The following is a 26,503-nucleotide window of genomic DNA, read 5'->3' on the forward strand; positions in this document are numbered from 1 at the left end:
GTCCTTTATTCTGAGATTTTTGCCCTTCCTACTTTTTAAACATTATACCTGTCTGTCTTTCCTGAAATGTTGACATATGAAATGGCAGGGATTGTTTTTTACCATCCAGGGGCTTTAAATGGCAGCCTTCAAAGTCGGCAACCCATATAATCATCCAAATTTCTGGATCATGAATTCCAAACTTTTGGAAATTGTTGATCTAGTTCTCTCGTCTCATTTTATAAATGAGAAAAGTGAGGCCCAGAGAGGGAAAGCATTCGTGGCACAGTTCATTAGCGGCACTCCAGCTGCTGAGTATTTATAAGAGTCGATCTGTTATATGTAGCATTTAGCTGTGTGTGCAAATAGTGTTTATTAAGTGGGAGATGCTGAGGAGACCTATGACTAAGTTGTGGGAAAAGAAACTCTGAACAATATAGATAAAAGCCTCTAGCATTCTGTATCCCTAGGGGTGAGCATACAGCCAGCATTTTCACAGCCTGTTTAGACTCTATAGGCAGTTAATCTCCTTTGCCATCTTCCAGTGCCTGTGCAAACAGCAGTTCCTGCCCACACTAAACTAATTGCATTGATTCTTGGTCATTTGGCTTTTATCTTGGGAGTAAAAAGGTCAACGGTACCCAGAACAAACTTCTCCCAAGAATGATGAGTGTCTGCCTGCTCAGGTTGTGAAAGGAAATACACATTAAAACTGCTTAAATTTTCCCAGTAGTGGTCTTTGGTGCAAAACATGCCCTACATCTATTTTGTCTGTCTTCTGATATCTCGATGAGGGCTCTGTTGATGAGAAAACACAGAACCTTTAGGAAATACTTTCGTCTTGAAAAGTGGGTGGCTGATGTGTGTTGTGTTTTACTTGTAGCTACTTCTATATATTGTTTTCCTAGATTTTGATGTTTTATATCAGTAAGTTGGGGCAATTATTTTTCTGGGTGAGTCCCTGGTAGTTTGAACAAATATGATCCTATCTTCTTATTTCTGCCCTTAGACAGCCCAGAAGGTACACAGGACAGCTAAGCAAGTGTGTAGCCGCCTTGGACAATACAGAATGCCCTTTGCCTGGGCTGCCAGGTTTGTACAAATATAATCCTGACCCATCTATTCACACTCATATGTGAAGTTGAGGGCTGTCGTCTTTCCCAGTAGCATTTGGAAGTCTGTTTCTGACAAGCCAGTTACATCTTGGGACACTTGGGATGTGTCTCAGTCCATTCGGACTGCTATAATGAATTATTATAGACTGGGTGGCTTAAACAACGACATTTATTTCGTACCCAGAGGTTAGAAGTCCGAGATCAGGGTGCCAGCATGGTTGGGTTCTGGTGAGGACTCTCTTCCAGGTTTTAGACAACCAACTTCTTGTATCCTCACGTGGTGGAACGAGGGCGGGCTAGCTCTCTGGCCTCTTAGAAGGGCACTAATCCCATTTATGAGGTCTCCATCCTCATGACCAAATCACCTCCCAAAGGCCCTACCTCCAAATATCAACGTTGGGGGTTAGATTTCAACAAATGAACTTTGGCAGCATGGGGCCGGGGTGGGGGGAACGATACAAACATTCAGTCTGTAACAGGATATGAGAATTCTTTCTCTTAGAATTTGCTGTGCCTCAAAGACCTTTCATTTCTTCAAATGTCTTGCTTCAGGGAAATTTTCTTTGGCTTGGGTTACTGATCTGACTGACACCACTTAATTTTATTGCATTTTAAAGCAGAGCTTATTTGCTAAAGTGATGGAACTTTTTTCCAGAAAACCAGAAATTGTAGTGAATTATGTACAGTGTGCCCACTATTTCAGAGTTGGCTGGGTTTATGCTTTGAAAAGCCATCATAGAGTAATTCTGAAAAACATACTAAAAATGAGAAGGCAAAGAATGCTGTTGTTAAGTGCAAGTGTGTAATTACTTAATAGATTTTCTTGCTTTCTGATGACAAATTTGGCAACCCCTTCAGGGGTAGTCTATTAGGACGTGTATTATCTATACCACATATCTGATGGTGGGTTACATGTTTTTTCTCCAGATCTTGCAAGTCTACCTACAGTGATGACTTAAAACGTGCTTCTTGCTTATTCCCCCTTTGAAGTACAAGTTCACTGGCTTGTTTGTGGTATAGCCTGTACAGCTCACTGGAACTTCTGGGGAAAGGGCACCATGTTCTGAATAATTCAATCAGTTACGTTCAGTGGGTGCTGAGGAGTAGCATAAGGATAGGAGATTCTAAGTTAATTAACTCTTCTGTCACTATTTACAATCATTTCATTTGGGAGAAGGTCTCAAAATGCATTGTATGTTGGTAGATGAAAAGACACCTTGTCCTTGTTTTGCAGACTGGTAAGAATGATAGCCAAGGATAGGTCAAGGGCAAAGAGTAGTGGAGGGTGGTATATTTAGGCATTATAGAAGGTGAAATATAGCCTGTAAATATAAGCATACTTAGTGATGCTCCAGCTGCTGCTGCTGTTATTATTTATAGGAATTAAGTGCTCAGTGTATAAGGCAGAGGTCTAAGTGTTTAATGTATACTTCCTTAAGAGGTGGGTATTGGGACTTCCCTGGTGCTCCAGTGGCTAAGACTCTGCGCTCCCAATGCAGGGGGCCCGGGTTCGATCCCTGGTCAGGGAACTAGATCCCGCATGCCGCAACTTAAAAAAAAAAAAAAAAAAAAAGATCCTGAATGCGGCAACGAAGATCCTGCACACCGCAACTAAGACCCGGCGCAGCCAAACAAACAAACAAACAAATAAATAAATACCTACATACATACATACCCCCCCCCAAAAAAAGAGGTGGGTAGTATTCTCCCCCATCTTAGAGACGAGGAAATTGAGTCACTGAAGTAAAAAAAAAAAAAAATCCTTGCCCAAGTTCACACGGCATGTGTATGAATAGGGCCTAGCGCTCATGGCTTCTGAGTTCAGAGCCCACTCTGGACACCTGTGGCACACTGCCCCCCGCCCCCCTTCAGGCCATAGCAGTAGCTGCTTGATGCTGATTTGCCAGTAGAAAAATAAATTTTAAAATCTTCAAAGTTAGAAGCTTTGCTCCTCAGTTCTGATGTGGAATTATGCTGTTTTTTTCTTCCTGAATTATTTTGGTTGTCAGCAGTAGCAGGACCTCACTCTAAAGGCTTGGCTGGGGTATTTAAAAAATGTGTGATAAACCCCTGTTTACTGAAAATAAAGGAGGTATGCTTAGAAGTAGGAGCAATAGTTAATGCCTATAACCACATTTTCAGAGGTTCTGCCAGGGGGAATTGTGCTTCTGGCCATAGCTGCTTCCAGTGTGTTGGGTGCTTGTACATTACTTCCCGATTTAGCAGTAAAATAGCTGCTTGAAAAATGGAAGAAGGGGAGGGGGAGGGAATAATTCCAATTCATATTGGAAACTTTACGTATATATTGTAGACTCTATAAATTGATCTTAAATATCTGATTCAATTTTTATCAACTTTATTGAGAGAGAATTTACCTTTGATTAAAATTCACATTTTATATGTCCAACTTGGTGAATTTTCACAGATATTTACAGTCGTAAAACTACCACCCCAACCAAGATATAGAACATGTCTGTCACTCCAGAGAATTTCCTTATATTCCTGTCCAGTCAGCCATCCCACCCACACCCAGGCAACCACTGACCTTAGATGACTTTTACCTATTCTAGACTATCATATAAATGGAATCATGCAGTATGTATTCTTGCATTTGGTTTCTTTTTTTTTTTTTTTTTTTTTTTTTTGATGTGGACCATTTTTAAAGTCTTTATTGAATTTGTTACAGTATTGCTTCTGTTTCATGTTTTGGTTTTTTGGCCACGAGACATGTGGGATCTTACCTCCCCGACCAGGGATGGAACCCGCACCCCCTGTATTGGAAGGAGAAGTGTTAACCACTGGACCACCAGGGAAGTCCCTTGCATTTGGTTTCTTATGCTCAATCTGTTTTTGAGTTTCATCCATAATGTTGTATCAGTTGTTCATTTTGAGTAGTATTCCATTGTAAGAATATACCACGATTTGTTTATTCACCTGTTGATGAATATCTGGGTGGTTGCCAGTTTGGGGCTATAACAAATAAATCTGCTGTGAACGTTCAAGTACCATGTGGAAATATGCCTAGGAGTGGAATTGCAGGATCAGAGGGTAGGTGTATGCTTAACTTCAGGAGACACTGCCAAATTATGTTCCAAAATAGTTTCACCATTTTATACTCCCACCACCGCTATTTTATCTTAATTTATCAATACTTTCGAGTTAAAAAACCCCTTCTGTTCCTGTTTTAGACCCATTTTCAAAGATATTCAAGGTTCTCTGGACCTGGATGGGAGATTTTCTCCTTTGTATAAACAAGACAGTAGCAAGCTTTCAAGTGAAGACATTCTCAAGTTGCTCTCGGAATACAAGAAGTAAGTGTTTTGGAGTTACTGCAGTAAATCAGTATAGTAGATGAATTATAATTTCTTCAAATTCTGAATGTGAGTCATATATGGGAAAAATCAAATGCTTCGGAGCATTTGGATTTGGAAGTTTGGATAAAGTGTAACCAATGCACTTCTTAATCATATTTTTAAGTATAAAATATTCTTGTTTTACACCTAGGCCAGAGAAGACCAAGTTGCAGATTATTCCTGGGCAGCTAAACATCACAGTAGAATGTGTTCCTGTGGACTTATCAAGTAAGAACTTACATATTGCAAATAAGCCTACAGAGTTATGCTTGAATCTCAGGTTTTTATCTTCTCAGTGTTTTTCTTGAGGTTTACATGGTATATTAGTTTCCTAGGGCTGCTGTAAGAAAGTATTACAAACTGGGTGGCTTAAAACGACAAATTTAAAAAAGAACGACAAATTTATTCTCTTGTGGTTCTGGAGGGTAGAAGTCAAAATCAGGGTGTCAGCAGGGCCATGCTCCCTCTGAATGCTGTAAGGAAGAACCATTCCTCGCCTCTTCCTAGCTTCTAGTGGCTGCTGACTATCCTTGGCATCCTTTGGCTTGTAGCTGCATCGCTCCAATCTCTGCCTCTGTCCTCACATGGCCTTCTATTAAGAGCACCAGTCATTGGATTTAGGGCCCACCTTAATCCATTATGATCTCATCCTAACTAAGTACATCTGCCAAGACCCTATTTCCAAATAAGGTCACATTCTGAGCTTCTAGTGGACATGAATTTTGGTGGGACACTGTTCAACCCAGGACACGTGGTAAATAGTTACAGATTAGGAAGTGAATTAAGTTGATTTTATCAGGTGCTGTTTCATGTATTATATATGATGTCACAGGAGTTTCTGCTCCTTTTGCCTTGGATAAGTTTCATCAACGAAGGGATCCAAAAGGAGGAGAGTCTCTTTTCTTGTCTAAAGAACCTATGATCTCAGGAGACACAAAAGACAATTTGCAGGAAATAAAATGACTTGTAAATAATTTTAAAATGTCCAATCTCAGTAATTATGCCACTAACACAAAGGTAAACGTTTAAGCATTGTGATGTTTTTGTTCATCTACCAGATTTACAAAAATGAAGTGGAACTGTCTAATGCTGGCTAGGTTTTGGCCAGGCACCGTCCCCCATCATGAGTAGGAATACAATTTGGCAGTAGATATCCATGAATGTCCGTAACTAAGGCATTCAATTTCTGAGATTCTATCTAGCCATTTATTCACCGAATAAGCATTTATTGAGTAAACTTTATTGAATACTTACCAGATGCTTTGAAAGTATGGAGATTACAGTCTAGAAGGAATGACAGACATTAAACAAGAAAACAAATAAATGAATAATTTCAGTCTGTGGTTGGGCAGGCTGCTTTAAAAAGGGTGGCCAATGAAGGCTCACCATGTGACCCAGCCAGCATGTGGTGATTGGGACTGTACATTCTGCTCTGAGGGTGTCACATATGTAAAGATCTTGAGGGTGGGAGCTAGCTTGGTTTGTATGAACAGAAACGGAGCCAATGTGGCTCTAGTGTAGTGTGTGACGGGCACAAGGGAGAGTAGGAGATGAAGTAGGAGAAGTAGGAAAAATCACGTCATGTAGAGAATTGTAAAGACCATGGTAACTCCTTAAAAGACTGAATTTCATTCCAAGTACCATGAGAAGTCACGAAAAGATTGAAGTAGGAGAGTGGCAATTGACATTTTAAAACATCTAAGAGTACAATGGATTATTTTTTTCCTAAAGAAATAATTTGAAGTGTAAACAGGAGTTTATGCATAAAGGTGTTCTTTGCAGTGTTGTTTATATGGGGCGGGGGGATTTGGAAACAACCAGAGCCCAGCACTGTCAGTGTGGTTAAGGCAATTATGGTATCCAGATACCATGAAACTTTATGCAGCTATGAAAAATAATGTTTACAAAAAATTCATGAAATAAGACATCAGATAAAACGCCAGATAAAACCAGGATAAAGTTCTGTATACAGTGGGATTTTTGTGTTGTTATATAAAACATGCATAAGAAGAAGACTAGAAGAAAATATGCCAAAATATTAGCAGTAGTTATCTCTGGGTAGTGAAGTGATCACTTGTTTCTTTGTACCTTTACTCTATACCGCCAGATATTCTGTTGTAAGTATCGCTATAATAGAAAACCAAACCGAACGAAAAATATTGTGTCCTCAGGTCTGGCTCTCCGGGGTCTTCCTTCTCCATCAGTATTGCTCTGCAGCAAGGACCAGCAGTCTTAGAGCCCCTTAAGTGTATGAATAACCTTTACTACAACGGGCTACCTCAATAACATGTGCTTCTACACCTCTCTGAGGCTTTGTGTTTTCCACTTTCGGGAGGATTGAATTTATCATTGGTAACACATCATAAGATTTGTAGTTTCAAAAGGCTGCCATTATTTCTTAAGTGAAAATTTGCACCTGCACCAAGTTAACTTTTTAAGAATGACTAGCCATGAGCTAATTGGCATAAATTTACTGTTATTTCCCTGATACCAATAGAAATTTGCAGTGAAAGCTAAATTGCAGTCACAGGAGGCAAAATGTAATGGATTTCTTTGCAGAGTTTAAATTTGTCAAAATTATGATGTGTTATATTTGGCAAATCACTCTACGTTGAGGATGAAATAGCAATCCACGTCTGGTTTGAAGGGTTTCACTAAAATCAGCATCAGGCTACTTACTCCTGCTTGTTCTTCTGGGTTCTTAAAGTGGTTGTATAACTTTTTGTCAATCACTAAGAATTCTATTTGTTAAACTGCTCTTTGAGAACACAAATCATGTATATTTTTATAAATGCAGGAATGTGTTAATGATTGTTATATCTTTGCCTGTTCTTTTTTCTGCTATAGACTGTATTACGTCTTCATATGTGCCCCTGAAGCCTTTTGAAAAGAATTGTCAAAATATTACTGTGGAAGTTGAAGAGTTTGTTCCAGAAATGACAAAATATTGTTATCCATTTACTATTTACAAAAACCATCTGTATGTATATCCCTTGCAGTTAAAGTACGATAGCCAGAAAACATTTGCCAAGGTACACAGTGTAAACTATATATTTTGGGGTGTAAAATGTTATTTATAATTTTGTTTTGTCACTCATTTTGAATGATGAATCATTTTAGGCAAGGAACATCGCAGTCTGTGTGGAATTCCGGGATTCGGATGAAAGTGATGCTAGCGCTCTAAAGGTTTGTTTGTGATATTGATAAGCATGCATTTTTAGTAGAGATAGAGATTTTGGTACTCGGTAGTTCCATATGCTAAGTTTAATGTGTTTAAAGGTCAAAGAAAATGTACTAATGTGACAAATGTTATATCGTCTTCTCTACTCCTACACATTAACTACAAGAATGCGTTAAATACTAAGCAATAACAAAATGAGTTAGGAGCATATATAGCTTTAAAAATGGGTAAGCTTCATATGCCGGATTTTTGCCTTTGCTCCACTTCGATTTTGCATTGTTCCAATGCCCAGTCACAAGGTCGTTTTCTCCTATGACCTGACAGCTTATAACGGTACCATCAGGGGAGTTTAAACTCCTTTCTCCTTGAAACCTGAACAGGCTTCGAGCTGACAGAAGCACAGCATAACTGCTTTGATCTGAGATATGACTTCTAGTCTCTGGCTGCCAAATGGTGCCTCCAAACTTGAATTAGTGATCTACGAAAAGCATCTCAGCATTATCTAATACCGCAATCCTTAAATACCTGTCACTTCACAGTGCCCTTACATTTTCACTCTTCATAGCCGCTTTTTACTTTTGGCTCTTTAGCCCATTAATCAGAGGCCTGAGAGAGAAGTCAGACCTTCTAGCCATCACACAGTGTTTATCTGGCTTCCCAACTTCTCTAGCTTGAGCCTAAATCAGACGGATGGCAAATCTTCCACTTAAACCACCTCGGGAAAGAGGCTGCAATAGCCCCGATTAAGTCATTGAATGTTTAATAGCTCTGACCTTTGAAAAGAGAGTTTTTTCACAGAGAAATCTAAGTTAAATTAAGAATTAGCTGGCTCAAATTAGGTGTATGTTCTCTGATTCTTCCTTCAGTGGAGATGAGAATAGCTTTTTCTTCACCCCCATGCGGTATCCTTTTGTATACTTAAAGATTCTTAGGTTACCTCTCCGCAGTGCCTGCAAATTGCCTTCATGACCATATTTAGGGAGAGCTGGCGTTGCACTCATGTGGAGTGTCACTTTCATTTCTTAGCTGGCCCGGAGGCTAGCTCTGAAGTACCCGAGTGAGGCAGTTAGGACCTTGGCACAGTGACTCCATATATTCATCCTTGAACTTATTAGGCCTATGGAAGTGAAAAACTCACACTAGAAATGAAATCGGATCTTTCCATGGAACCATAGAAAGCCTTCCATTAATTTTATTGGTGTAACAGCAAGCCGGTGACTCTTAAACTGTGGCTCATAAAGTGAGAGAACAGTAAGCTAGTCTGTAGCTTAATGGACATTCAATTTCTAATCCCTCGAGGCTAGGAATGGATCTGCTGTTGGTTCTGTTTTGTTAACTCCTCGCCTTACCCACTGCACAGCGAGCATTCAGCAAATGTTGCTGACCGACTGAGGGGGAGCTCCTCATATTAAGGAGTGCAAATAGCACGAGAGAAGTAAGCTTTCCAGGCCTGGTTGGAGAGTGTTTCCCTTCCGAATGATTAGAAGTGTTCAGCCTCTTACTGTCAGCTAGGTTGGAATTATATTGCTCAGATGGCCGGAAATTCAGAAGCATCCATGCAGCCAAGTAAGGCGATGTCTGGGGTGGTGTCTGGAGTGACTGTAAATGATTTGGAATTTACAGGTTCATGGTGAGAGCCCGGTGGGCTTGGCCGTGACCCTGGGCTCACAGATGCCTCTAACTGTATGTGGTTCCCTAACATCATGTTTAAAGAGTGGCATTGAGAGTGGTGACTCTGTTTCCTTCTTTTGCAGTGTATTTATGGAAAACCTGCGGGGCCTGTTTTTACCACAAACGCTTATGCTGTTGTCTCGCATCACAACCAAAATCCAGAGTTCTATGATGAGGTAAAACGCGTTATTTTGATGTTTACAAAACGCAGTGGTGGCTCTTCTTTTTCTCTTTGAATCATTTCCAATATTGTGTCTGCATTTTCACTCCCTGAATGTTTTGTCCCATGAAAATAGAAAATGTCACATCAGAACGAGGGGCCACTGCCTGCTTGGTGCCCTTTGGTGACAGTGGAAGATTGGCCCACAAATTGAAGGGGCTCTGGCGTGAGATAATGTAGGAAACAGACACCACACTGGAATGGGGATTCTAGCCCTTACCTTGACAACAACTGGCTCCGTGACCTTGAGCAAGTCACTTCCCCTTTCTGAGTCTCCATTTCCAAAGCTTTAAAATAAGAAATTTAGAAGGGATTTTCTGAAGGCGCTTTTAGCTCTTTCTTCCTGTGGTTCTGCGTGGGAGGGTGCAGCCTCCCTGTAAGTGAAATGCTCCGAGAGACACAGCGGCATGGCTGGGTCCCCAGAATCCCGTTGGCTGCACTAAATGCCGCAGCGCAATGTAGACAGAGGGGGCTGGCGCGGTCTCCCGGCCTCCGAGCGCCCTTCCTCAGTCTGCCTTTCTGACTCTGTCCCTGCCTCTCCTTCCTTCTTCCCACTTCTCTATCTCTATGTCTCTGTGTCCTTTCCAGTGTCTCTCTTAGTGTCTCTGTCACAGCCTCTTCTCGTCTGTGTGTAGCCAGCTTATCCAAATCCGCAGACTGCTTTTGATGGCTGCATGTCTCCATGGAACCTGGATGTGCATCCCAGGCCAGAAGCTCTGCTGTTTCTGCCTCTCAGGCTCCACGTCTCCATCCCTGGCTTGGTCTGAAACCATCCCCCCGTGCTGTCCTGATTTCCCCAGGCCCAGCTGCTGTTGTATGGAGGCCTTAAACCCCAGCCCGAGGCTCACTCATTCCTTCTCAGTCCAGTGCCCCTACTTTCTCCGGGGATGGAGAGGAGGGTAGTGGGACTTTGCATTTTGGCCACCCAGGGAGGGAGTATGTCCATACTGATGTGCAGCAGAGCATTAGATACCCAGATGGTCTGGATGCTGTGAATAGGCATATTCTGTGGTGAAATATACCTACAACAGAAATTAGTTATAACACCAAAACGATGCCTTGTGTGAATGATAATTAGGCCAGATGTCCCATCACCAAGCTGTTTAATACATCCCTCTCTATAACCAATGTCAGTCAGTAGAGAAAACTTGTTCATGTAGTAAGTAGTCCACATTATCTTTAGGGAGTCAGAAATGGACTTTTCAAGCATTCACTATATATTAACCAGGAAAGTGAGTGTGAGCGTGTGTGTATGTTTGCATGTGTTCCTGTATGTGTCCACGTATGTGTGTTAAATCAATTAAATCTGTAATCTGTCTCCCATATACTTCCCAGGAGGCATTACAAACAGGCAGTTGGGTTCTGACTGGAAAAGTACTTGCAATGCTTGTATTAAAGTATTAATTTTTAGTATTAAATTCGTGTGTCAGGATGATACTTTTTATTTATTCAAGAGTAAGGTTGTGTTTTTCTTCTAAAGAAATCTATATAAACTGTAATTTGTGGATCCCATAATAACACAATGACTTTTTGCATGTTTATTTGTAAAGGCTTAATTTTTTCTTCATGCAGAGGAGGGCAGTGATTTCGAAAAAAGCAGCCTTTCAAATTCAATGCACATTGTAGATGGATTGCATTCACTGACTCACACTGAGTTACAGAGTATCCCTGGGCTGTAAGGATGTGGTTTTGATCCAGTGTTTCAGAAAATCCTGCTGCAAAGTTGAATCCAGGAGAATCCACTGGACTCTCCAGCAAAAGTAATAAATCAGCCCTCACAACCCAAGAGAATATTGTTGTCAAACTGTGAAACTGACCAGAAAAGCATTTGGAGTATATTTAAATCATATCTATTATTTGACCACTTGGCCTGTGATTTAGAAAAGTATGTCACTGGAAAAGTATGATGAAACAGAGCTAAAGGTCTGACAGTCCAGCTTGACAATGAAAACAAAACAAAACGCTATGTGTAATTTTGCTTTCATTTCAGATTAAAATTGAGCTTCCCATTCACCTGCATCAAAAACATCATTTGCTTTTCACTTTTTATCATGTAAGTTGTGAAATTAACACAAAGGGAACAACCAAAAAGCAGGATACAGTTGAAACTCCAGGTACGTGTGCTCTTTAAATGTCTCTCTCTAGACCTATTTGAAATTGAGTCATCTTGGCTATATATAACCTCTTTTCATCGAGGTACAGACCACTTCCCCTCACCAAAAAGTACATTTCTGAGTTAAAAGTTCATTGGTGAAAGATGAATTATATGTTCGTTTTATCATTACTTCTACCCAACATCATGTCCAAATGCTTGCCAGTGTACTTAGACTACCATAGGCAACGTAAAGTAATATTGCCCCTCTCAGAGAGAAACCCATATTGTGATGCAGTGTTTTTGTTATTTCTTTCACATAGAATAGCCCAGCAACCAGAATTTTCCAGTTCTGCTCACTGAGAAGAGGGACGTGAGCCCAGAGCCATGGGCGTTTTTGAACCTGAGGGAGATTGGGGTTCTAGTGAGAGGAGGACAGGTCTAACAAACTTGAATAAGCTTTGGTAGTAAAGCTCCAGTCATGGTCTCGTTCAGCAAGGCTTTAGATAAGCCAGTGGGAAGCATCCTTAGGAGAATATAGAAGGCCCTAAGAACATGGCCCGTGCCACACCCACTGTATCAATATCAGCACGCCCTGGGATTCAGATCCAAGCTAGCCTGGACCAATCTTTATTTAATGTAATTAATTTATTTATTTTTTATTTTTTAAACATCTTTACTGGAGTATAATTGCTTTACAATGGTGTGTTAGTTTCTGCTTTATAACAAAGTGAATCAGTTATACATATACATATGTTCCCATATCTCTTCCCTCTTGCGTCTCCCTCCCTCCCACCCTCCCTATCCCACCCCTCTAGGTGGTCACAGAGCACGGAGCTGATCTCCCTGTGCTATGCGGCTGCTTCCCACTAGCTGTTTTACATTTGGTAGTGTATATATGTCCATGCCACTCTCTCACTTTGTCACAGCTTACAGTTCCCCCTCCCCGTATCTTCAAGTCCATTCTCTAGTAGGTCTGTGTCTTTATTCCCATCTTGCCCCTAGGTTCTTCATGACCTTTTTTTTTTTTTCCTTAGATTCCATATATATGTGTTAGCATACGGTATTTGTTTTTCTCTTTCTGACTTACTTCACTCTGTATGACAGACTCTAGGTCCATCCACCTCACTACAAATAACACAATTTTGTTTCTTTTTATGGCTGTGTAATATTCCATTGTATATATACATGCCACACCTTCTTTATCCATTCATCTGTTGATGGACACTTAGGTTGCTTACATGTCCTGGCTATTGTAAATAGAGCTGCAATGAACATTGTGGTACATGACACTTTTTGCATTATGGTTTTCTCAGGGTATATGCCCAGTAGTGGGATTGCTGGGTTATATGGTAGTTCTATTTTTAGTTTTTTAAGGAACCTCCATACTGTTCTCCATAGTGGCTATATCAATTTACATTCCCACCAACAGTGCAAGAGGGTTCCCTTTTCTCCACACCCTCTCCAGGATTTATTGTTTGCAGGTTTTTTGATGATGGCCATTCTGACTGGTGTGAGATAATATCTCATTGTAGTTTTGATTTGCATTTCTCTAATGATTAATGATATTGAGCATTCTTTCATGTGATTGTTGGCAATCTGTATATCTTCTTTGGAGAAATGTCTATTTAGGTCTTCTGCCCATTTTTGGATTGGGTTGTTTGTTTTTTTGATATTGAGCTGCATGAGCTGCTTGTAAATCTTGGAGATTAATCCTTTGTCAGTTGCTTCATTTGCAAATACTGTCTCCCATTCTGAGGGTTGTCTTTTCGTCTTGTTTATGGTTTCCTTTGCTGTGCAAAAGCTTTTAAGTTTCATTAGGTCCCATTTGTTTATTTTTGTTTTTATTTCCATTTCTCTAGGAGGTGGGTCAAAAAGGATCTTGCTGTGATTTAGGTCATAGAGTGTTCTGCCTATGTTTTCCTCTAAGAGTTTGATAGTGTCTGGCCTTACATTTAGGTCTTTAATCCATTTTGAGTTTATTTTTGTGTATGGTGTCAGGGAGTGTTCTAATTTCGTTCTTTTACATGTAGCTATCCAGTTTTCCCAGCACCACTTATTGAAGAGGCTGTCTTTTCTCCACTGTATATGCTTGCCTCCTTTATCAAAGATAAGGTGACCATATGTGCGTGGGTTTATCTCTGGGCTTTCTATCCTGTTTCATTGATCTATATTTCTGTTTTTGTGCCAGTACCATACTGTCTTGATTACTGTAGCTTTGTAGTATAGTCTGAAGTCCGGGAGCCTGATTCCTCCACTCCGTTTTTCGTTCTCAAGATTGCTTTGGCTTTTCGGGGTCTTTTGTGTTTCCATACAAATTGTGAAATTTTTTGTTCTAGTTCTGTGAAAAATGCCAGTGGTAGTTTGATAGGGATTGCATTGAATCTGTAGATTGCTTTGGGTAGTAGAGTCATTTTCACAATGTTGATTCTTCCAATACAAGAACATGGTATATCTCTGAATCTGTTTGTATCATCTTTAATTTCTTTCATCAGTGTCTTATAGTTTTCTGCATACAGGTCTTTTGTCTCCTTAGGTAGGTTTATTCCTAGATATTTTATTCTTTTTGTTGCAGTGGTAAATGGGAGTGTTTTCTTAATTTCATTTTCAGATTTTTCATCGTTAGTGTATAGGAATGCAAGAGATTTCTGTGCATTAATTTTGTATCCTGCTACTTTACCAAATTCATTGATTAGCTCTAGTAGTTTTCTGGTAGCATTTTTAGGATTCTCTATGTATAGTATCATGTCATCTGCAAACAGTGACAGCTTTACTTCTTCTTTTCCAATTTGGATTCCTTTTATTTCTTTTTCTTCTCTGATTGCTGTGGCTAAAACTTCCAAAACTATGTTGAATAATAGTGGTGAGAGTGGGCAACCTTGTCTTGTTCCTGATCTTAGTGGAAATGGTTTCAGTTTTTCACCACTGAGGATGATGTTGGCTGTGGGTTTGTCATATATGGCCTTTATTATGTTGAGGTAAGTTCCCTCTATGCCTACTTTCTGGAGGGTTTTTATCATAAATCGGTGTTGAATTTTGTCGAAAGCTTTCTCTGCATATATTGAGATGATCATATGGTTTTTCTCCTTCAACTTGTTAATATGGTGTATCACATTGATTGATTTGCGTATATTGAAGAATCCTTGCATTCCTGGGATAAACCCCACTTGATCATGGTGTATGATCCTTTTAATGTGCTGTCGGATTCTGTTTGCTAATACTCTGTTGAGGATTTTTGCATCTGTGTTCATCATTGATATTGGCCTGTAGTTTTCTTTCTTTGTGACATCTTTGTCTGGTTTTGGTATCAGGGTGATGGTGGCCTCGTAGAATGAGTTTGGGAGTGTTCCTCCCTCTGCTATATTTTGGAAGAGTTTGAGAAGGTTATGTGTTAGCTCTTCTCTAAATGTTTGATAGAATTCGCCTGTGAAGCCATCTGGTCCTGGGCTTTTGTTTGTTGGAAGATTTTTAATCACAGTTTGAATTTCAGTGCTTGTGATTGGTCTGTTCATATTTTCTATTTCTTCCTGGTTCAGTCTCGGCAGGTTGTGCATTTCTAAGAATTTGTGCATTTCTTCCAGGTTGTCCATTTTATTGGCATATAGTTGCTTGTAGTACTCTCTCATGATCCTTTGTATTTCTGCAGTGTCAGTTGTTACTTCTCCACTTTCATTTCTAATTCTATTGATTTGAGTCGTCTCCCTTTTTTTCTTGATGAGTCTGGCTAGTGGTTTATCAATTTTGTTTATCTTCTCAAAGAACCAGCTTTTAGTTTTCTTGATCTTTGCTATTGTTTCCTTCATTTCTTTTTCATTTATTTCTGATCTGATCTTTATGATTTCTTTCCTTCTGCTAACTTTGGGGTTTTTTTGTTCTTCTTTCTCTAATTGTTTTAGGTGTAAGGTTAGGTTGTTTGAGATGTTTCTTGTTTCTTAAGGTAAGATTGTATTGCTATGAAACTTCCCTCTTAGAACTGCTTTTGCTGCATCCCATAGGTTTTGGGTTGTCGTGTTTTCATTGTCATTTGTTTCTAGGTTTTTCTGATTTCCGCTTTGATTTCTTCAGTGATCTCTTGGTTATTAAGTAGTGTATTGTTTAGCCTCCCTGTGTTTGTATTTTTTACGGTTTTTTTCCTGTAATTGATATCTAGTCTCAGAGCATTGTGGTCGGAAAAGATACTTGATACGATTTCAGTTTTCTTAAATTTACCAAGGCTTGATTTGTGACCCAAGATATGATCTATCTTGGAGAATGTTCCATGAGCACTTGAGAAGAATGTGTATTCTGTTGTTTTTGGGTGGAATGTCCTATAAATATCAATTAAGTCCATCTTATTTAATGTATCATTTAAAGCTTGTGTTTCCTTATTTATTTTCATTTTGGATGATCTGTCCATTGGTGAAAGTGAGGTGTTAACGTCCCCTACTATGATTGTGTTACTGTCGATTTCCCCTTTTATGGCTGTTAGTATTTGCCTCATGTATCGAGGTGCTCCTATGTTGGGTGCATAAATATTTACAATTATTATATCTTCTTCTTGGATTGATCCCTTGATCATTATGTAGTGTCCTTCTTTGCCTCTTGTAATAGTCTTTGTTGTAAAGTCTATTTTTTTCTGATATGAGAATTGCTACTCCAGCTTTCTTTTGATTTCCATTTGCATGGAATATCTTTTTCCATCCCCTCACTTTCAGTCTCTATGTGTCCCTAGGTCTGAAGTGGGTCTCTTGTAGACAGCATGTATACGGGTCTTGTTTTTGTATCCATTCAGCCAGTCTATGTCTTGTGGTTGGAGCATTTAATCCATTTACATTTGAGGTAATTATCAATATGTATGTTCCTTTTCCCATTTTCTTAATTGTTTTGGGTTTGTTATTGTAGGTGTTTTCCTTCTCTTGTGTTTCTTGCCTAGAGAAGTTCCTTTAGCATTTGTTGTAGAGCTGGTTTGGTGGTGCTGAATTCTCTTAGCTTTTGCTTGTCTGTAAAGGTTTTAATTTCTCTGTCAAATCTGAATGAGATCCTTGGTGGGTAGAGTAATCTTGGTTGTAGGTTTTTCTCTTTCATCACTTTAAATATGTCCTGCCACTTCCTTCTGGCTTGTAGAGTTTCTGCTGAAAGATCAGATGTTAACCTTTTGGGGATTCCCTTGTGTGTTATTTGTTGTTTTTCCCTTGCTGCTTTTAATATATTCTTTTTTTTTTTTTTTTTTAAATTTTATTTATTTATTTATTTATGGCTGTGTTGGGTCTTCGTTTCTGTGCGAGGGCTTTCTCCAGTTGCGGCAAGTGGGGGCCACTCTTCATCGCGGTGCGCGGGCCTCTCACTGTCACGGCCTCTCCCGTTGCGGAGCGCAGGCTCCAGACGCGCAGGCTCAGTAGTTGTGGCTCACGGGCCTAGTCACTCCGCGGCATGTGGGATCTTCCCAGACCAGGGCTCGAACCCGTGTCCCCTGCATTGGCAGGCAGATTCTCAACCACTGCGCCACCAGGGAAGCCCTAATATATTCTTTATATTTAATTTTTGATAGTTTGATTAATATGTGTCTTGGCGTGTTTCTCCTTGGATTTATCCTGTATGGGACTCTCTGTGCTTCCTGGACTTGATTAACTATTTCCTTTCCCATATTAGGGAAGTTTTCAACTATAATCTCTTCAAATATTTTGTCAGTCACTTTCTTTTTCTCTTCTTCTTCTGGGACCCCTATAATTTGAATGTTGGTGCGTTTAATGTTGTCCCAGAGGTCTTTGAGACTGTCCTCAATTCTTTTCATTTTTTTCTCTTTATTCTGCTCTGCAGTAATTATTTCCACTATTTTATCTTCCAGGTCACTTATCCATTCTTCTGCCTCAGTTATTCTGTTATTGATCCCTTCTAGAGAATTTTTAATTTCATTTATTGTGTTGTTCATCACTGTTTGTTTGCTCTTTAGTTCTTGTAGGTCCTTGTTAAAAGGTCCTTGTATTTTCTCCCTTCTATTTCCAAGATTTTGCATCATCCTTACTATCAGTATTCTGAATTCTTTTTCAGGTAGACTGCCTATTTCCTCTTCATTTGTTAGGTCTGGTGGGTTTTTACCTTGCTCCTTCATCTGTTGTGTGTTTTTCTGTCTTCTCAGTTTGCTTAACTTACTGTGTTTGGGGGTCTCGCAGGCTGCAGGTTCATAGTTCCCGTTGTTTTTGGTGTCTGTCCCCAGTGGCTAAGGTTGGTTCAGTGGGTTGTGTAGGCTTCCTGGTGGAGGGGACTAGTGCCTGTGTTCTGGTGGATGAGGCTGGATCTTGTCTTTCTGGTGGGCACATCCACGTCTGGTGGTGTGTTTTGGGGTGTCTGTGGCCTTATTATGATTTTAGGCAGCCTCTGTGCTAATGGATGGGGTTGTGTTCCTTTCTTTCTAGTTGTTTGGCATAGGGTGTCCTGTACTGTAGCTTGCTGGTCGTTGAGTGGAGCTGGGTCTTGGTGTTGAGATGGAGATCTCTGGGAGGTTTTCGCCGTTTGGTATTACGTGGAGCTGGGAGGTCTCTTGTGGACCAGTGTCCTGAAGTTGGCTCTCCCACCTCAGAGGCACAGCCCTGACGCCTGGCTGGAGCACCAAGAGCCTGTCCTCCACACAGCTCAGAATAAAAGGGAGAAAAAAAAGAAAGAAAGCAAACAGAAGATAAAATAAAATAAAAGTTATTAAATAAAAGATAATTATTAAAAAAATATTAAGAAGTAATAAAAAAAAGAAAGAAAGAAGGGAGTAACCAAACCAAAAAACAAATCCACCAATGATAGCAAGCAATAAAAACTCTACTAAAAAAACCCAAAAAACCAAAAAAACGGACAGACAGAACCCTAGGACAAATGGTAAAAGCAAAGCTCTACAGACAAAATCACACACAGAAGCATACACATACACACTCACAAAAAGAGGAAAAGGGGAAAAATATATATATATCTTTGCTCCCAAAGTCCACTCCTCAATTTGGGATGATTTGTTGTCTATTCAGGTGTTCCACAGATGCAGGGTACATCAAGTTGACTGTGGAGCTTTAATCCTCTGCTCCTGAGGCTGCTGGGAGAGATTTCCCTTTCTCTTCTTTGTTCGCACAGCTCCCGGGGTTCAGCTTTTGATTTGGCCCCGCCCCTGCGTGTAGGTCGCCTGAGGGCGTGTGTTCTTTGCCCAGACAGGACGGGGTTAAAGGCGCAGCTGCTTCGGGGTTTCTGGCTCACTCAGGCCGGGGGGAGGAAGGGGCACGGATGAGGGACGAGCCTGCGGCGGCAGAGGCCGGCGTGACGTTGCAGCAGCCTGAGGCGTGCCGTGCATTCTCCCGGGGAAGTTGTCCCCGGATCACGGGACCCTGGCAGTGGCGGGCTGCACAGGCTCCCGGGAGGGCAGGTGTGGAGTGTGACCTGTGCTTGCACACAGGCTTCTTGGTGGCAGCAGCAGCAGCCTTAGCATCTCATGCCCGTCTCGGGGGTCCGCGCTGATAGCCGCGGCTCACGCCCATCTCTGGAGCTCCTTTAAGTGGCGCTCTTAATCCTGTCTCCTTGTGCAGCAGGAAACAAAGAGGCAAGAAAAAGTCTCTTGCCTCTTCGGCAGCTCCTGACTTTTTCCCCGGATTCCCTCCCGGCTAGCTGTGGTGCACTAACCCCTTCAGGCTGTGTTCACGGAGCCAACCCCAGTCCTCTCCCTGGGATCTGACCTCCGAAGCCCGAGCCTCAGCTCCCAGCCCCCGCCCGCCCTGGTGGGTGAGCAGACAAACCTCTCAGGCTGGTGAGTGCTGCTCGGCACCGATCCTCTGTGCGGGAATCTCTCCGCTTTGCCCTCCGCACCCCTGTGGCTGTGCTCTCCTCTGTGGCTCCGAAGCTTACCCCCTCCGCCACCCGCAGCCTCCGCCCGCGAAGGGCCTTCCTAGTGTGTGGAAACCTTTCCTCCTTCACAGCTCCCTCCCGCTGGTGCAGGTCCCGTCCCTGTTCTTTTGTCTCTGTTTTTTCTTTTTTCTTTTGCCCTACCCAAGTACGTGGGGAGTTTCTTGCCTTTTGGGAGGTCTGAGCTCTTCTGCCAGCGTTCAGTGGGTGTTCTATAGGAGCAGTTCCACATGTAGATGTATTTCTGATGTATTTGTGGGGAGGAAGGTGATCTGCACGTCTTACTCTTCCGCCATCTTGAAGCTCCTCTCTATTTATTTATTTTTGGCTGCATTGGGTCTTCGTTGCTGCACGCGGGCTTTCTCTAGTTGCAGCGAGCGGGGGCTACTCTTTGTTGCGGTGCACGGACTTCTCATTGCGGTGGCCTCTCTGGTTGTGGAGCACTGGCTCTAGGCGCGTGGGCTTCAGTAGTTGTGGCTCACGGGCTCTAGAGCCCAGGCTCAGTAGTTGTGGCACACGGGCTTAGTTGCTCCGCGGCATGTGGGATCTTCCTGGACCAGGGAGCAAACCCATGTCCCCTGCACTGGCAGGCGGATTCTTAACCTTTGCACCACCAGAGAAGTCCCTGGACCAATCTTAAATTTGTTCATTTGTTCATTCACTCAGCACATATGTCTGCATATGTATTATGTACAAGATATTATAGGAGGTACTATGGAGAATACAGTGGAGAACCAAACATAGATCTCATCTTCAGTGAGCACGTGATCTAGTAGGGGAAATGAGACCTATGTAGACATTTATAACACAAGATAGAAAGTAGTAGTTACCAAGAAAATGGCACTGTGTGATGTCAGAGAAGAGTGAGTTATTACTTCAGCTGGTGGAGGGACAAGTGGCTGGGAATTAGGTAAGGCTTCCAGGAGGAGATGGTGTTTGGGTGAGGCCTTAAAGGGCAGGGTAGAATTTGATAATGCAGTGATGGCAGGATGGTAGAGGATTTCAGGATGAAGGAACAGCTGGTACAGAGGCAGAGTATTGAGGGGTCTGGACAGGGAACCACAAGTAATTCAATAGGATCAAAGCACAGGGTACTGGAGAGGGAATCATAGGATGCCAGCTTGGAAAGGAAGCGTCAGATGGTGGAAAGCCCTGAATGCCAGGTTGTGGGTTTGATTTTATTCTGTTACCGATAAGGAAATACTGGAGGGTTGTAAACACCAGTAAGAGCTGTTTTGCAGGAAATCTAATCAGGCAGCAATATAATGGGTGAGGTGAGTTGGAGCAGGAAGAAGGAAGGAAGGAGGAAACACCAGTTAGGGGGCTATTTCTGAAGTTCAGGAGAGAAAGGGGGCCGCACTCTGGCTGTAACGGGGGGGGGTGGTGGTGGAGGAAAAGAGAATTGCAGAGGAATATACTGCACCTGGCAAGTGATTGGCTACTAGAGAGATAATTCAAAGTTAGCACTGAAGTTTCGAAACTGGAAAGAAGGTATTGCCAGGTAGCAGAATTGTGGGTAGGGATGGTAGGTTTTGACTGATGTTGAGTTTGAGGTGCTAGTGAGACATCTGAGTGATGCCCGGCACACAGCAGGACTGAATATTAGGAAGTTCCCTTTGTGGATAGGGTGGTCCTCTTCTAGATCCCCATAGAAATTGCAGTTCATTCAGGGTAGGGACCTTGCAGGTTGAGAAGAAATCTGGCAGAATGATGAGAACCTATGACAGCGCACCTCCTGAGCAACAAATGACTATTTCCTTATCCAAATCCTAGACAGATAGGGCAAGATGCTTAGTGGAGTGTGAGATGGTTGTTCTATGTGCCACTCATCACTTTAAAAAAAAATATTAAAATTTTTTTGAAGTATAGTTGATTTACAATGTTTCAGGTGTACAGCAAAGTGATTCAGTATATACACCTATATATATATATATATATATTCTTTTTCAGATTCTTTTCCATTATAGGTTATTACAAGATATTGAATATAGTTCCCTGTGCTATACAGCAGGTCCTAGTTGTTTATCTATTTTATATAGAGTAGTATGTATCTGTTAATCCCAAACTCCTAATTTATCCCTCCCTCCCCACCACTCATCACTTTTAACTGTCCATCCTTTAAGTGGCTTCACATCTTTGAGCTAGATGGCTTGTGCTTGACATTGTACCTTGATAGCTTCCAAGTGTGCTAGATGAGTTTTGACTGCAAGATACCCTTGGCCATGCTCTGATTGATTCACTGTGCAAAATGTTGCCCAAGCAATTCCATAGAGACAGAAAGGAGACCAGTGGTTGGCCGGGACTGGAAGAAGGGCAAATAGGGTGTGACTTCTAAGGGTATATGGAGTTCCTTTTTGGAGTGATGAAAAAGTTCTGGAATTAGATAGTGGCAATAGATGCACAGCTCTGTGAATATACTAAGAACCATTGAATTGTATACTTTAAATATTCAGTAGATGAATTGTATGGCATCTGAATTATATCTCAGTGAGAATTTCTATAAGGAAAAAAAAACGTTGCCTAAGAAGAAGAAATATATTTTCCTTTTCCTACTTTCTGGACTGGAAACCTTTTGTCATTTGTCTAATTTTCAGTTTAACTACTTTGACAGAGTCCTTTTGCATGGTTTTTCTGCTCGTGTTACTTTCCTCTGCTTTTTCTAAAAGAAGATCTCCGGGTAGAGCATTTCTGAAGTTGTACTAGTAAGATGCCCTTCAGGCATGTTTCAGCATCTGAGAAAGCCATTCAGTCTGCTTAGAGAAAGCAACATATTAGTCTCTTTAAGAATTAAAGCATTTGCCAAATTAAACACGTGAATGAAAACATTCTAACCAGATTTGTGTTGACTTAAGTGCTCACAGTGTAAACACATGCACGCGAGCACACACAGACACACACACACACGCACTTACGCAAAGTATTTCAAAGCATCAGAAAGCCACGGCTTTCAAAAGTACTCTCCAGCCAACACCCTCTCTCATATGCCAGAACTCAGTCCAGAGCAAGCTTTTTTACAGCTGAGTTATAAACACTTGAAGCCCAGAGTAATCTCTATAATGGAAATACTGACATCGCTTGACTTGAGCAACACAGATGGCTCTGGCTTTTTTAGCTAGAACATGATGAGTTTTCTAATAGGAAGCCAAGAGGCTCTTTGGGGTAGAACTGTTAAGAAATGTAGAGACTGGGAGGAAAATCTCTCAGTGGGTCGCAGTTGTAAGCACTGTGCCCTGGCTGCATTCTCCCACTACCCCTCTTCCTTCTGTAATCAGGAAAACTGCCCAGATAAATACTGCCTTGTATAAATATGGAATGTAACCTTGACTTGTGACCTTAATTTTCTGCAGTCCCTTGCTTACCCTAGGGTTGCTGGAAGCAACAATGGTGATTGTTGTCTCAGATATGAGACTCTGTAAGGATGGACGAGAGACATCTGAATCGTTTAAAAAATAAGTCTACCAAAAATTCTCCCCCAGTGTGTCAAAATAATGAAATTGATGCACTTTAAAAGTTTTTAAGTGTTTTGGTATATTAGCTCACTTTGGTCTCTCAATCACTCTGTTTGATAGAAGAGCTGTGTGTTGTTGTTCCCATCATTATAGTCAAGGAGGTAGCATGAATAACCTGTTAGTGGTCAGGCTAGGATTAGGAAGCAATCCAAACTCATTGTTCCTTCCCCAGTACTCGGATGCCCAACACCTGGACTCCCACATACAGACCTGCCCTGCTCCCCGGTGACCAGACATTGGTGTAGCTAACTGCATTTGCGATTTCATTTCTCATGGTTGTTTATTGTCTTGGCAGTTGGCTTTGCCTGGGTACCTTTGCTGAAGGATGGTAGAATCATCACATTTGAGCAGCAGCTGCCAGTTTCCGCTAATCTTCCCCCAGGCTACTTGAATCTGAATGATGCCGAATCAAGAAGGGTAGGAAAATATCTGTATTTGTTGAAGTAATCATGATGAAATGTTTTTTTCCCCTCTTTTTAAAAAACTGTATTGAAGTATAGTTGATTTACAGCGTTGTGTTAATTTCTGCTGTCCAGCAAAGTGATTCAGTTATACATATATGATGAAATGTTTAAAAAGTAGAATACCGTTGGCATAGTCGATAGTTTGGTCTGGTTGATAGCTACTCAGAGTGTGGTTTGAGGGCTGGCGCTGGTCCACGACAAAGATAAGTGTAGAAAATGAGTGTTGAGAAGCTTGTATAATAGTTTGACAAAGTAACCTCATGTCTGTTGATTCTAATAACGATTTTTTAAATGGGACTTCAATTTTGTGCATCATGAAAAGAATTCATTTCTTTAGTGATTTTTATTGTCATTTGGAAAAGTATCAGCCTGCAAAGGATTGGAAATTCAAAATGGTTTAGGATACATTTATTCTAAAGGCAGGTTATTTTCTCCAATAATTCCCTGTGTGCGAAACTAACACATTTGTTTCTGAAAGAAAATGTTGAAATGCATAAAGGTGTTATATGTTGCTCATCTATCCACTGCTATGGTACAGAAACTCATGTGTGTATTTTCTCTTCACAGCAGTCTAATGTGGATATTAAGTGGGTAGATGGTGCAAAGCCTTTGTTGAAGATTAAAAGTCACTTGGAGTCTACCATTTATACTCAAGTAAGTTGCATCACCTGAACTTTGTCAATTTTAATACTTGAGTGTATTTCTGGATTAACACAGACTATATTCGATTCTACAGCCTTAGAGAAGTTGTGGCCTGAAAGACTTTCTCATTAGTAATAACATCATTCTTAATAATAGCTCAAATTTAAAAATTCTTCTCAAATTACCAAATCCTTTTACCTATTAATGCCCTTTTTCTGTTTCAGGATTCTATCCAGTATAGCGTGTTACATTTAGTTGTCATGTCTCCTTAGGCTCTTCTTGGCGGTGACAAGTTCCGAGACTTTCCTTGTTTTTGGTCACCTTGTCAGTTTTCAGGACTACTGGTATTTTGTAGGATGCCCCTCTGTTGGGATTTGTCTGACATTTTTCTCATGGTTAGACTAGAGTTGAACACAGAAATTTGCAGTCAGTGGATCATGGCTGGCTACTACAGTTTGCTCTTAGCCTCGACATCCATGAAATTAGGATCAAATATCTGTGAGACGCCTCAAGCACAGTTTGAAAAATCACGGGTGGAGAAGGTGAAGTCCACGCTCTTTGGTGTGGCCTACAAGGTCCCTCTCAATTCCCCCTGCCCACTTCATCATTTTAGAGGAAAAGAAACCGAGGCTCGCTCGGGTTAGATGATTTACCCGAGGTCACACAGGTAATAATTAGAGGAAGCAGGTCAAAATCCGAATTTCATGATTCTGGTTCCTGATACAGTCCATGCCGTCCACAAATTCAATATCTGTAGATTCCATACAGGACAGCTGGACACTGGCCGGTGCAGGGCCAGGGTACCTTGGGCACTGAATGCCTGAGACTTATTCTGGTGACTCCTTGTTGCTACGTTTTCTTCACCTGTCAATTCAGACCTCTCTTCCTGCTCGTTTCATTAAAATATAGAAACAGCCCAACTTCAGAGGCTACACTAGCCAAAAAAGAGATTAAACAAATGTGTGACTACTTGGGCATAAATGGTGACCTACCCAGTGTGCTTAGGTACATGCTGAATGCGCCTGGTTTTGCTGCTTTGTGTGATGGTCGAGAGGACTATGGGACTCATTTAGGAACATGCATGTTGGTAGCTGCAGATGCCGAGTCTGGCCATTAGAAGACCCAGGGAAACAGGTTTCCAAGATTCCGGGGTGGCGGGGTGTGGTGCAGGGGTGGAGCCTGTGCTTTGCAGGTGGGAGGGAGGGAGACGCAAGAGGGAGGAGATATGGGGATGTATGTATACGTGCAGCTGATTCACTTTGTTGTACAGCAGAAACTAACACACCATTGTAGAGCAATTATACTCCAATAAAGATGTTAAAAAATAAAAAAAAATTTTTTTAAAAATGAATCAAATTTCATATGCTGTGTCCATCTGTTTTTCAGGATCTACATGTGCACAAATTCTTCCATCATTGCCAGCTTATTCAGTCAGGCTCGAAAGAAGTTCCAGGGGAGCTCATTAAATATTTAAAGGTAAATGAACAGTAGCTTTCTGTGAAAGGTTTGTTTTTCATGTCATTCGGTTGCCACATTTTTTGACGTGGGGGAAAAAAATCAAACGAACCCTTTAAAAATACTTTTGGCTGTGTATCCTCAAGAGAACACTTTCTATTATGTGCTTTTCCATCAAGGGGCTGTTTAGAAGCAGACCGCAGAATTGCTACATTAGGAAGAAAATGTTTTAGCCAGAATTCGTCGACATATTTTTGAAAATCTCATGAAAATGTTTATTTCAGTTCCATAAATTGATTTTTCCAGACCTTTTCTCATCTTGCCAATGGCCTGGTAAAGGTGGAGAAAGCTTGGGGAAAAGGGCCAGGAGAAATGGAGTCACTTTTGCTTGGAATGAAATGTGAAATGATTCCTGTGTTCATAGGTGAAAGATTATCAGAAGGGTCAGCTAAAAAAAGAGAACCTAGTTTCTGCATGTTGCATAGGAGGGAGTCATAAGTAACGCCATATTTTATCAAATGTATTGAGAATCCAAGACTCCATTTATTCCCTAATGTGGTGGGACAGGGCACACGTCATGGGACCCAGCTAACAGTGACTTTTCTTTTGTCTGCTCCTTCAGTAGATCAGCCATGGCCAGTCTGAGGCATTTTTATTTTAAATGAAGCCTCTACAGGATTTCCTTTTAGGCATATGTTAATAGTGAATGATATTCTCAGGAAATGAAAAGGTTCATTTCTTTCAGAGAGGTAGTAAGACATGAGGTAATACACGTATGGGTTCTGGAATCACAAACTGAGTTTGTGTCCCAGGTCTGTCACTTATTAGCTCTGTGATTGACCTTGACCAACTTACTTAACTTCTCCAAGCCCTTGTTCCTTCTTCTCTCACATAAAGATAAAAACCTACTTGTAGTCATGAGAGAAATGCAAATCAAAACTACAATGAGGTATCACCTCACACCAGTCAGAATG

General features: G+C 41.1%; 1 protein-coding gene across 3 annotated transcripts in view; it reads left to right on the top strand.

The window, feature by feature from the left end:
• DOCK11 (dedicator of cytokinesis 11) overlaps positions 1-26,503 on the top strand; it is a 189,405-nt gene that overhangs the window by 70,275 nt on the left and 92,627 nt on the right. For 2 of the 3 annotated variants that reach the window (XM_068532530.1, XM_068532532.1), the window contains exons 14-23: positions 989-1,071; positions 4,283-4,405; positions 4,599-4,675; positions 7,295-7,479; positions 7,568-7,633; positions 9,383-9,475; positions 11,510-11,633; positions 23,264-23,385; positions 24,000-24,086; positions 25,461-25,550. In XM_068532530.1, coding sequence (XP_068388631.1) covers positions 989-1,071; positions 4,283-4,405; positions 4,599-4,675; positions 7,295-7,479; positions 7,568-7,633; positions 9,383-9,475; positions 11,510-11,633; positions 23,264-23,385; positions 24,000-24,086; positions 25,461-25,550 — 1,050 coding nt within the window. The remainder of the gene's footprint in view (positions 1-988; positions 1,072-4,282; positions 4,406-4,598; positions 4,676-7,294; positions 7,480-7,567; positions 7,634-9,382; positions 9,476-11,509; positions 11,634-23,263; positions 23,386-23,999; positions 24,087-25,460; positions 25,551-26,503) is intronic. The other variant, XM_068532531.1, reaches the window with a different exon arrangement.

Source organism: Eschrichtius robustus, chromosome X (genome assembly GCF_028021215.1).
Source record: "Eschrichtius robustus isolate mEscRob2 chromosome X, mEscRob2.pri, whole genome shotgun sequence".
Lineage (NCBI taxonomy): Eukaryota > Metazoa > Chordata > Mammalia > Artiodactyla > Eschrichtiidae > Eschrichtius > Eschrichtius robustus.